The sequence below is a fragment of the Halichoerus grypus genome, chromosome 15 (genome assembly GCF_964656455.1).
Source record: "Halichoerus grypus chromosome 15, mHalGry1.hap1.1, whole genome shotgun sequence".
NCBI lineage: Eukaryota > Metazoa > Chordata > Mammalia > Carnivora > Phocidae > Halichoerus > Halichoerus grypus.
The window spans coordinates 45722096-45734350 of record NC_135726.1 but is presented as its reverse complement, the minus strand read 5'-3'; the positions used below and the strand labels follow the sequence as shown (position 1 = coordinate 45734350).

The 12255-nt window shown below is 40.4% G+C and overlaps 1 protein-coding gene and 1 long non-coding RNA gene across 8 annotated transcripts in view; one reads left to right on the top strand and one right to left on the bottom strand.

Moving 5' to 3' along the window:
- LOC118520214 (uncharacterized) overlaps nucleotides 1-9959 on the top strand; it is a 39080-nt gene extending 29121 nt beyond the window's left edge. Inside the window, exons 3-4 of the long non-coding RNA XR_004909572.2 lie at nucleotides 9347-9459; nucleotides 9841-9959. This is a non-coding gene — a long non-coding RNA (uncharacterized LOC118520214). The remainder of the gene's footprint in view (nucleotides 1-9346; nucleotides 9460-9840) is intronic.
- The window catches only part of LOC118520200 (uncharacterized), a 98643-nt gene that overhangs the window by 6034 nt on the left and 80354 nt on the right, over nucleotides 1-12255 (bottom strand). For 4 of the 7 annotated variants that reach the window (XM_078063298.1, XM_078063297.1, XM_078063295.1 and 1 more), the window contains 3 exons: nucleotides 4358-4443; nucleotides 2902-3028; nucleotides 1507-1599 (listed from right to left, as the gene is read on the bottom strand). The exons of 1 other annotated variant lie outside the window; for it this stretch is intronic. In XM_078063298.1, the coding sequence (XP_077919424.1) occupies nucleotides 1507-1599; nucleotides 2902-3028; nucleotides 4358-4366 (229 nt within the window). In that variant the 5' untranslated portion in view covers nucleotides 4367-4443. Of the gene's footprint in view, nucleotides 1-1506; nucleotides 1600-2901; nucleotides 3029-4357; nucleotides 4444-9898; nucleotides 10016-12255 lie in introns of those variants that run through there. 2 more of the 7 variants (XM_036068061.2, XM_036068062.2) reach the window with 2 other exon arrangements.

Sequence of the window (12255 nt, the reverse complement as noted above, 5' to 3'; positions counted from 1 at the left end):
AGGTGCCCCTAGAATCTTTTTTTAAGAAGACATTCAAAGAGAAATGAAAACAGCACAGAGGCGGAAGCTAAACCAAGAGATCATTCTCCCCATACTCTATTAAACTCATGTTTCTTCCTGATATGAAGGTATATATATATATATATACACACACATAGGTATACACACACACACACACACACACACAGAAAAAAAGCAAAGAATGATATTCTGTGATCTAAGGATCTATCTTCTAGAGTAATTCATATGAAACTTTGATTGCTGATAAAACATTTATTATTACAATGTCAAGCATATTTTTCTTTATAGTCTTTTATTTCCCCAAAAAAGGTTTTTCAGACCATACCTAAAATAGCCTTTTAGCCCACACCATTTTCTCTTCCCTTACTCTTTTTACTTTACTTCATAGTACTCTATTAGCTGAAATTATATTTTCTATTTATTTACAGTTACTATGTGTCTCTTATTACAAGGTAAATTCCATGAGGACAGAAACTTTATTGGTTTTGTTTACCACTATATATATATATATTTTTAAGAACAGAGAGACACAGCGAGAGAGGGAACACAAGCAGGGGGAGTGGGAGAGGGAGAAGCAGGCTTCCCGCCGGGCAGGGAGCCCAATGCAGGGCTCGATCCCAGGACCCTGGGATCATGACCTGAGCCGAAGGCAGACGCTTAATGACTGAGCCACCCAGCACCCTGTTTACCGCTATATTGATAGTGTCTAGCACTGTGCCCAGCCTAGAGATAGGTAGATAAGTCAGTCAGTCAGTCAGTCAGTCTACTTATCTACTATTTATAAATGCAAAAGAAAGCAGCTGAGTCAAAAAATATATAGAGAGTGGTTGTCAGTAGGGAACAAAGAGAGCACCTCTCCACCCATGCTCCCTTCAAAGGGGAGGAAAATTTGAAACAACAACAACAACAACAAAAGGGTGGTAAATGGGATAAAGAAATAGTTCTATTAGTATCCCTAACTAAGACCTTAATTTGCTCCTCAGGTCTTAGACCTTTTCTCTTCAGGCCTTGGACCTTTATATTTAAAATTTTTTTAAGATCTTATTTTTAAGGGCACCTGGGTAGCTCAGTCAGTTAAGTGTCTGCCTTTGGCTCAGGTCATGATCCCGGAGTCCTGGGATCGATCCCCGCCCCCCTCCCCCCTCGGGGGTCCCTGCTCAGCGGGGAGTCTGTTTCTCTCTCTGCCCCTCACCCCACTTGTGCTCTCTCTCTCTTACTCTCTCTCTCAAATAAATAGATAAAATCTTAAAAAAAAAAAAAAGTTTTTATCTTTAAATAATCTCTATATCCAATGTGGGGCTTGAATTTACAAACATAACCAAGATCAAGATTTGCACCTCCACTGGCTGAGACAGCCAGGTGCCCCAGGCCTTCGACCTTTAAAGAGGACTCTGTAAACAACATCAGTAGAGTGTGCCTCTTCCCTAACTAATTGGGTGGTTTCCTCTGTGATGGCTTCCCCCTGCTCAAATGGCTCTCACTCACCTGGGTATCGCCTCCTTCCTTTCCTCACAACTTTCCAGGGCTCTTTTCCTTGCTCCAATAAGGAAATCACGTCTGGCTTAGAAATGAAGCATCCTGATTAGAAGGAGGTGATATGGAAATAGAAAATAAATTCAAAATTACTTCGATTCAGTTTTGGTTAAATTTTTAATTAACTATAAGTCAAATGGGAATTGATAAAGCCTTTAGAACAAAGAAGGGCAAGATGGTTAAAAAATATTCACATTAAGGTTACATAATAAATAGATTTATATTCATACAAGTAATCCTTCTTGAGAGGCAGTAGTGGTTAAGAGCACAGACTGCCTGAGTTTAAATCCTGTCTCTGCCACATCTCAGTTGTAAGATGAGTAATAGCACCTATCATACACAATTGTTGTGACAGTTATATTAACATATATCCATATCTAAACATTGCCTAGAATATGTACTCAGCACTATATATACAGTTGACCCTTGAACTATGCGAGATTGAACTGCACAGATCCACATATATGTGGATTTTTTTGATACAGTATAGTACTGTAAAAGTATTTTCTCTTCTTTATGATTTTCTTGACATTTTTTCTTCTCTAGCTTACTTTATTATAAGAATACAGTATAATACATATAACATATAAAATATGTTAATCAACTGTTTATATTATCAGTAAAACTTCTGATCAACAGTAAGCTATTAGTAGTTAAGTTTTTGGGGAGTCAAAAGTTACATGCAACTTTTTGACTGTGTAGAGGCTTGGTGTCCCTAACCCCTATTTTGTTCAAGTGTTGAATGTATTTTATTAGCTATTATTTATTGTCATTGTTGTTTTGCCGAGAGGAAAACAAAAAGCTTCTGGAGGCATTTATTATTTCTTAGGATATTCACACAATGTTAAGTGCAAAGTTCTTGGATTTTTAACTTTCAATCATAAAAGTAGGTAAAAGTAAGTTTATTAACAAAAGGAATGAGTTCTCTTGAATTGTAAATAAATCCTGTTGATCCAACTTATCACTGCAGATATTATATGTTCTTTTGATAGATTAAAAACTGAGATATAGGGTCTGGCTATTTTCCTTACATGTATAACAACAAATAAAACACCTATAGGAATTCTGAGTTCATACACCAAGTGAAACCTGATTTCTATGACACAAGTAAGGCCAATTCAAATCCAGCCCTTTTTCATCATTAAGGAAGGCCGGAAGGCCACTTAAGGATGAGGAAGATGAATATGCTTAACTGAGGTATTCACTTCCAAACAAAGAAAGCTCAAACCATTCACTGAGAAAAGGGAGCAGAAATTTAGTTTCTTGAAAGATATTCCTAAAATTTCCAAAGAAAAAAGCAGATATTACAGTGAACAGGTCTAAATTACTAGAGGCAGAGAACCTTACCCAGTGAGACCAAGTTGCTGTAATTCTCCAACATTACATCTCTGTACAAGTCCCTCTGTTCCAAGTCCAGGTATTCCCACTCCTCCTGAGAGAAGACTATGGACACATCATTGAACATCACTGACCCCTGCAATGACAAACCATATAATACATTTGAGGTTAAAGAAAATTTGTTTTTAAGCTGGAAGAGATACTGGAGGACATGGACCATATGGCAAACCAAAAGGCTTAGGTAAAGGCTTAGGCTAGAAGCCTTTAACATAGTGAGTTAGGGGATGAGTGTGCCCGAAGCAGGATGCCTATGTGCTCTTGAAGAATCCTGCTGCTACAGGTGCAGTCACTTGAATACTCTGGTGTGTCTTGATCATCCCAACATGTCTGGGAAAGAAAAAAATCAGTTTTCCAATTAAATAAAATATTTTAGATAAGCCTCTGCCTGTTGTATGTCTCCCTCATAAATTCTCAAGAAATGTGAGTTCTTCCACCCTTTCCCCTTAAAGAACAGATTTTTTAAAAGTTTCCTTACAATATTTGTTAGAAAAGGATCTGAATATAGTTAAAGAATTTCTTCCAAGTTCATCATTGAATCAGATAATATTGTAAGCATTTTTCCATTTATGACAGATTCTTTAGTGAACTTTAAAAAAATTGTATAATAGTCTATGTGAGGGATATATGAGACTTAATCATTCTTCCATTTTGGTCTATACAAAATATTTAAGGTACTCCTGAGTTCTGAAGGTCCACAACTACTTATGTATCTGCACAATCTTCCTACTTGTTATCATTTTCCGTCTTTCACTGTATGCATTCCTTGTTCCTGACTTAGAGGATATGGACGTAGATTCTGGATACTGGTGATCCAGATTCACAAAGTTATCATTCTAGACCAGCATATCCTGTTCAACTACAAATGGAACCCTATTCCTAGTGTACAACTCTCAGGGATTCCCAGAAAAGATCCTTGATCTCTCTGCATGCAAGACCCAATAATATCTCTGCCCAGTCCTAAAAGTCTCACAAAACATGAGATTTCACCATATATTGAGGCTGAGGTCAACCAACAGCAAATCTTATCTTACATACTTGGAAAATTCAAATCCAGAAACACCCAGTTTCCCCATGAGTAGTCAAATGGGCCCATCTTCTTTCATCAACTCACAAGAGATGGTCAAACATCTCCCTCAAGTGATTTCATTTCTGCCCCACTACAGCCCTTAGCAGAAGACCGAGCACATATAGGAGATGCTGAATGATTTTTTTCAATAAATACATGAATAATAACTGGGGAAAAGAGGATTCATAGGATAGGTGTGCTAAATAGCCTCGTCCCTCGCTGAATTTGGAGGACTGGGAGAAGATTCCTAGGCTCTGATAGGAAGTTTCAGGATAAAAAAATGTTCATAGGACATTAACATGAAAGTATTTTCAGAAGGAGAAAGAAACAGTAACTTACATGGGCCATGGTTTAGAAATTCAAGAACTGGTCAGTCCTCCTTGGGGTTTAGTTTTCTGGAGAAGCAGAGTTCATAGAGGCCAGAGCTGGGGGAGGAAAAGGAGGCCATAAGATTAGATAGGCCTCAGAACTCCCAAAATGGCTGGAGTCCATTTGTTCTTTCCCCTCCCTTGACTTCCCAACACACACACACACACACACACACAATTTGTTCTTTCCCCTCCCTTGACTTCCCAACACACACACACACACACACACACACACACACACGGAAATACGAGGGAGTCTGGACAAATCACATCCCTCCTCAGAAATTCCAGGGCTAGGGGCGCGTGGCTGGCTTAGTCAGTAGAGCGTGCAACTCTTGATCTTTGGGTTTTAAGTTTGAGCCCCACATTGCATGCACAGATTACTTAAAAAAGTAAAGTCTTAGAAAAAAAAATTAAAAAGGAATTCCAGGGCTGATAAAGGGCCACATCATCTAAACAAGAATATCTTTCAAAGCCTCATAGGCCTGCTTGGATTCATCAGATACAAAGAGAGAAATTCATTAGAACCAACCCTGGCAGTCATTAACCACTGTCAAACTGCTGCACTGGCACCCCGCTGGCCTGTCAGCCTGCAGCCAGGACAGTAACTTCCAGAATCTTCTGGGCTCATTACTCTTTTCAATCAGAATCAACTGCACTGCTTTCCTGCATAACTTATTTGTCATTCTCTTTCTTACAACCTAGGCTGAAAAGGTGTGGATACATGCTCTCAACAGGTAGACAACACATACCTATTTATCAAAGACTTTCATACAATGGATATTTTGTATATATTAAGTGGATCCTCAGGATTGCTATGTAGTATATAATTACCTATGTGATGGACCAGAATATTCACAAAGTAAAACCACTTGCAGAAATTCAGTTAAGTAGCAAAGCTAAATTTGGAATCCTTATTTTTCTAACCAAAGTCAGCTCTCAATCAACTCTCTTGTCTCTGAAACCCAGAATCTCTTGTTCCATGAGCATGCATAACTCATTAAAAAAGCAGAAATAACACGTGAAACCCCCAAAGACATTTTTTTTTCAAGATTTTATTTAATTATTTGTCAGAGAGAGAAAGAGAGCACAAGCAGGGGGAGCAGCAGGCAGAGGAAGAAGCAGGCTTCCCGCTGAGCAAGGAGCCCGATGCGGGACTCGATCCTAGAACTCCAGGATCTTGACCTGAGCTGAAGGCAGATGCTTAACTCACTGAGCCCCCAGGCGTCCCCCCCAAAGGCATTAAATACTCTTTAAGAGTATTGATGCCCATATTAGCAAGTTTGTAAGGAAATGAATATTCTAACCTGCAGATTGTGTAAATTTAAAAGTATGTACAGACAGCACTTAAACCATGCACATCTTCTGACTCAGAAATTCTACTGTGGGGATTAATTCTACTCCGTATATGTGCACAAGATATAAGAATGTGCTGGCAGACATTAATCAAAATGGAAAAAAGCTGGAAGGAACCTAACTATCCTGCAGTAGGAAACAGATCAGATAAATTATAAAGCACCCACAGAGTGAAAAAGCTTGTCACTTAAAAAATGATAATACAGATCTTTAATTGGAAAGATGGAAATATATTTACTACATATTGCTGAATGAAGAATGTAGGTAATAACAGTTGTGAGTACTGTGATCCTGTTATAGCAGGGCAAAAAGACTTATACGTGTGTGTGTATATATGTGTATATATTTATATTTATGTTCATATGTACATAGTAATCACTAAATACTAAGCTTTTAAAAATACATAAGGACTGGGGCGCCTGGGTGGCTCAGTTGTTAAGCGTCTGCCTTTGGCTCAGGTCATGATCCCAGGGTCCTGGGATTGAGCCCCGCATCGGACTCCCTGCTCGGTTGGTAGCCTGCTTCTCCCTCTCCCACTCCCCCTGCTTGTGTTCCCTCTCTCGCTGTGTCTCTCTCTGTCAAATAAATAAATAAAAAATCTAAAAAAAGAAAAATACATAAGGATATACAAAATATTCAAGATGTGTAGCCTTCAGAAAAATAAAATGAACATGAATACATTTGTAAAGTATACATATATATCAACATAAAGAGGCACTAAGAGACATCAACAGAAAAAAATCTGCAAAAATTGTTCATTTACCCATTGTGATCTTAATTTTCTTCTTTTTGCTTATATTTACTTAACAATTTTATATGGCAATATATACTCTTGAAATATATTTTTAAAATTTTGTAAGTAGGAAGCTTTTCTTCAAATAGGTGAAAGAGACTCACTTCTAAAGCAGTCATCTCTTGAAGGAAAAAAACTGCTATGTTTTTTTCTCCTAGCTCCCAATATCTGATCCAACTCTATGATTTGTAAGTTTGTTCATGTATGTTGGAGTTTTGCCCAGAAAAGAATGGTTAAACATCCCCAACTAATGCCTTGTTTCACTGCTGCTGTCTCTCTTAACTTCTTGACTCATACATTTATCTTGCTTCTGAACCAGTCATTTTAGCCATGATGCCCTCCAAAGAGCTGCTGAATCTTCTTGTCCTGTTGGTCTCATTTTGCATCAACATCATGAGAATAAAAACTATTAAGGTCTAAGACTTATTACATAAAATCCATTTACCTACATAGAAATCCTCTGGATTTGGTTATTTTTTGGCACAACCTGACAATGCTTGCTGTAATCAGATGATGTCTCTTCACAGGAACTCCCAAGCTGTGCTATCTGACTTCTTCAAATACTACACTTAGTCTTATTCCTCTAGAGGTTTATCTACCTTGATAGATAATAAGCAACTTAAGAATCACAACCATGTCATTTTAGTCACTCTATATTCCCCAAGTACTAGCATAGGATCAGGCATATTATGAGTACTTTATAAAATGTCTGATAATTCAACCTAGAAATTCCATTTCTAGGAATTTATCCTTAGAAAATTTTTATAAAAGTACACAAAGAGATATATGCAAGGAAGTTCATCAAAGAATATTCTGTAACCAAAAGTCAGAGTACCTTAACAGTAAGACAACCGGCTAAATAAACTAGGTTCCACAATATGATAGCATATTACACAATTATTGACAATGATGGTACTAGTTCATATTAATTCATGAAGGAAAATATCCATGATAAATTGCCAAGTACAACAGGCAGACTAAAAAGAATATCCACAATGTTGGGAGGTGACTGACTCTCATATATGAAGAACACAGGCTTTGCTGTCTTGATCCAGGATATGAAATTAAGGTTTGACAGTTATCAACTAGGAGACATCAGACATGTTAGTTCTCAATGCCACTGTTGCCTCATAGATAAACTGGAGAATAACAGTATCTACTTTATAAAGTTGTTATTAAAGTTAAGTAACATAATACACATAAAGCACTTAAAATACCTCATTATAAGCAATGAATAAAATGAAAACATGACATGCCCCATATTCCATGTATTAAAAAAAGTATCTTTAATAAAAAAAACTTTAATTCTTTGATAAATGATCTTTAATAATTTTTTTCTTTTTTTTTTTTTAAAGATTTTATTTAATTATTTGACAGAGAGAGAACACAAGCAGGGGGAGTGGGAGAGGGAGAAGCAGGCTTCTTGCGGAGCAAGGAGCCAGATGCAGGGCTGGATCCCATGACCCTGGGACCATGACCTGAGCCAAAGGCAGACGCTTAACGACTGAGCCACCCAGGCGCCCCTTTAATAATTTTTTAATACTAGGATGCCCTTTCTCTTTCTCTTACAGTAAACTTTTTTTTTTTTTAAAGATTTTATTTATTTATTTGACAGAGGGAGAGAGAGAGCACAAGTAGGCAGACAGGCAGGCAGTGGGAGAGGGAGAAGCAGGCTCCGCGGAGCACAGAGCCCAATGTGGGGCTCGATCCCAGGAAGCTGGGATCATGACCTGAGCCGAAGGCAGACGCTCAACTGACTGAGCCACCCAGGCGCCCCTACAGTAAACTTTTTTAAAAAAAGATTTTATTTACTTATTTTAGAGAGAATGAGAGGAGGGAGAGGAGCAGCGGGGAGGGAAAGAGTAGAGGAAAGAATCTCAAGCAGACTCTGTGCTGAGCATGAGCCTGGTGTGGGGCTCGATCTCACGCCACTGAGATCATGACCTGAGCCAAAACCACGAGTCAGAGCTTAACCAACTGAGCCACCCAGGCGCCCCTCTTTTAGTAAACTTTATTTGAGATTTTCAGGACTGCTCTTTATTACAACATCACTAAATTTTAAAGATTTATTTATTTATTTATTTATTTGACAGAGAGAGACATAGCGAGAGAGGGAACACAAGCAGGGGTAGTGGGAGAGGTAGAAGCAGGCTTCCCGCCGAGCAGGGAGCCCGATGCGGGGCTCGATCCCAAGACCCTGGGATCATGACCTGAGCCGAAGGCAGACGCTCAAGGACTGAGCCACCCAGGCGCCCCAACATCACTAAATTTTAGAACTAAGTTTGAGAATGTAATTCTTCTTAATTAATAATATTAGCAAAAAAGATTCATAGGAATCAAGAAGTAGAGCAAGGCCCCTTTTGCTCTCCATCCCTAGCAGCTCCAAAGAGACACCATTTGGCATCATAAAACTCAAGAAATTTGATTTGATAAGGTATCATTCTGAACACATTAAAAACATTTGATCAAGTTCTTCTGTATAACATGTCTAAATATTTATTGTTACTACCACTTTCTCCCCCCTGTTATAAATCTCTACTTAGGAGCAACCTTGAATTACTTAGAAAAAAAAAAGGGGGGGTTTCTGATTCTGAAAAGATATCTTACTTGATAACTTGTTACCCTAGTAAATGTTTTCATAATCCTAAAATGTATAAAGTCTTCAAAAGTCTTTCAAATTAGAGGAGAACATTGTACTCTCTGTACAGACAGCAATATAATAAATCTTCCGACTGTACTGTATTTCTTTTCAAAGTGTTGGGAGAGTCTTTATCTCCTTAAATAATCAATTTTTGTGATTCTACTTTACAGAACAAACAAATGTACACAAGTGCACAGACAAAATATTTGGAAAAACATCGAAATAGTTCTTCACCAAAACAATAAGCTGCCTTCACTTTGTTCTGTGACTGAACACAATCAAGGTAAGCAGCATTCTTAAATGGGGTCTGAGGGTTTTGGCTAGGAGTCTTTTCTCTGGCGCTCAGATATCTGACTGGGGCGGCGGGGGTGGGGGGTCTTCTCCGCGGGTGGGCTCGAGCGGCTAGAGGGCAGAAGATTCAGCTGTGACGCTAGGGTCGGAGTCACACAGTCCAGGCTCTGCACCCAATTCAGTCAGACACACGCCATCACCCACTAGTCCCGACCTCACATAGTCCTGATGTCACACCTGGGCCCCGTCACGCCCACAGTCACCCAGATACACAACTACAGCACCGCCGTTCTCACGCACACTCGGCCTGAGATGAGCGGCTCGCAACGCTCTGCGGTGCTGCAGTGCTTCCCTTCCCTCTCCTAATCTCCAGGCCGCAACGCCTTTCCTACAGATGGCTGGAACCAACCCTGCGAACCAGGACTGCTCACCCGGGGTGTCGCACCTGCCTCACGGTGATGCTCCGTGTAAGGGAGAACACGACGTAACCGGCATGTCCGCACACAGCCCCCGGGGCTTAACGGGCCGCGCGCGGAGGCTGCTGGGAGCTCGCGCTGTAGGCACTGAGTGCGCCGGCGCGGCCAGCCCCAGGGAGCCGAGCATCTCCCCCGCCCGCTAGCTGAGTGAGGCGGAGGTCTGGGCGGGCTTCAGCCGGGGCGGGGCGGGGTTCTCGGCTCTTTGTCCCGAGGAGTCCCGGCGGGTTCAGGAGCGCTGCGGGGGCGAACGACGGGCGCAGTAAAGGGGGATGTGCGTTAACGTGACTCTCCGTAGGACCTACTCGGATGGCGCTGCGTGTCTGTCTTTGGAGTGGTTTTGGGTGCGATTTTTTCGTTGGGTGTGGCCGGTTTGTGTTTGAGAGGTGCTACTTCGCGGACCGGAATGTGGTTTGTGAAGGAGATTTTAACAGGACTTGTGTGTCAGACTGTGTAGGACCGAGGATGTTGTGGCAGCCTGTGAGAGAACGGGTTGGACAGTGCCTGTGAACGTGTCTGTAATTGAACATTTAGGTGGCGCGGTTTTGATAGATTTTTTCCCCTAGGCCTTCCCTACAGACCGTGGTTGGAAGTCCCTCAGTGTGCGCTGATTGTGTGGCGAGTGTGTGTGCTTCTGGTGTGTTCCTCAGGACTGTGACGAGGTAGGATGATTAGATGGGACCGGGATACTCACTCTCCCCAACCCTGAAATAGAGAAATGAATGTTCCATTTTCAAGGAGCATCTTTACTGAAGGATTTGATGGAAAAAACCCTGATTTTTCTGGAGAATTATGTATTTACATTTAATCACAAGTTTATTATGGAGAAGAATGTAAACAAGCATAACTTTTAAAATAAGATTTCAAAGGAAATTCCTGTCATGGAGTAGTTTATTTGCTTCTTCTCCGGATTCCTAGAGTAGGCTGTTCCTCTTAGTGTCAAGGGGACTTTGCTGGGAAGATTTAAGAAGCCCTAGGCTAAGAAAAAAACATCTTTTTTTTTTTTTTAAAATTTTATTTATTTATTTTGACAGAGAGAGAAACAGTGAGAGAGGGAACACAAGCAGGGGGAGTGGGAGAGGGAGAAGCAGGCTCCCCACTGAGCAGGGAGCCCGATGTGGGGCTTGGGATCGTGACCTGAGCCGAAGGCAGACGCTTAACGACTGAGCCACCCAGGCGCCCCCAAAACATCTTTTTTTTAAAAAAAGATTTTATTTATTTTAGAGAGAGAAAGAGAGAGAGCTTGAAGGACAGGGGAGGGGGTGGCAGAGGGAAAGGGAGAAGCACACTCCTCCCTGAGCAGGGAGCCCGATGTGGGACTCGATCTGAGGACCTTGAGCTGAAGGCAGACCTAAACCGACTGAGCCACCCAAGCACCCAAGAAAATACATCTTTACAGAAGAGGGAAGCAGTATGGCTAGAGCAGACGACCCAGGATTAGGGAGTCAAATATCTTAGGTTCTAGATCAGATACTCTTTGTTAAAGGAGGGCAAGAAACTTGTTTAAGACTCAAAGTATCAGTTCATGCTGACATTACTAATTCAAATTTAATGTTACAAGGTTTTATTCTTACCTTTTATATTTCTGCTTTTTTTTCTCTAATCTTTCTCTAGAAATCCTGGTTCCTAGTAATATTAGCATATTTATATATTTGCAGTAGCCTAGAATGGCCATAAAATAGTTTAAAATGGTAATGCCAATATTATTACTAACAATAAAGCTAGTACATACAATTTTATTTATTTATTTATTTATTTATTTATTTTTTAAAGATTTTATTTATTTATTTGACAGAGAGAGAGAGATAGTGAGAGCAGGAACACAAGCAGGGGGAGTGGGAGAGGGAGAGGGAGAAGCAGGCTTCCCGCGGAGCAGGGAGCCCAACGCGGGGCTCGATCCCAGGACTCTGGGATCATGACCTGAGCCGAAGGCAGACGCTTAACGACTGAGCCACCCAGGCACCCAAGTACATACAATTTTAGATTATAGTTATTCTAAAGTGGAGGTTGGCAAACTACAGCCTGCAGGCCAAATCTGGCCTGCCATCTGTTGCATAGCTAGTGAGTAAAGAATAATATCTATCTTTTTAAGTGGTTTTAAAAAATCAAAAGAAGAGTAATATTTTGTGAGGTGTGAAAATCATGCATTTCAGATTTCAGTGTCCATAAATAGTTTTACTGGGAACATAGCCATGTTCATGTATGCATTGTCTATGGCTGCATTTGAGCTACAAGGGCAGAATTGAGTAGTTATGCAGACTGAATGGCCTGCAGAGCCTAAAATACAGTCAATTCTCATTATTCACAGTAGTTCT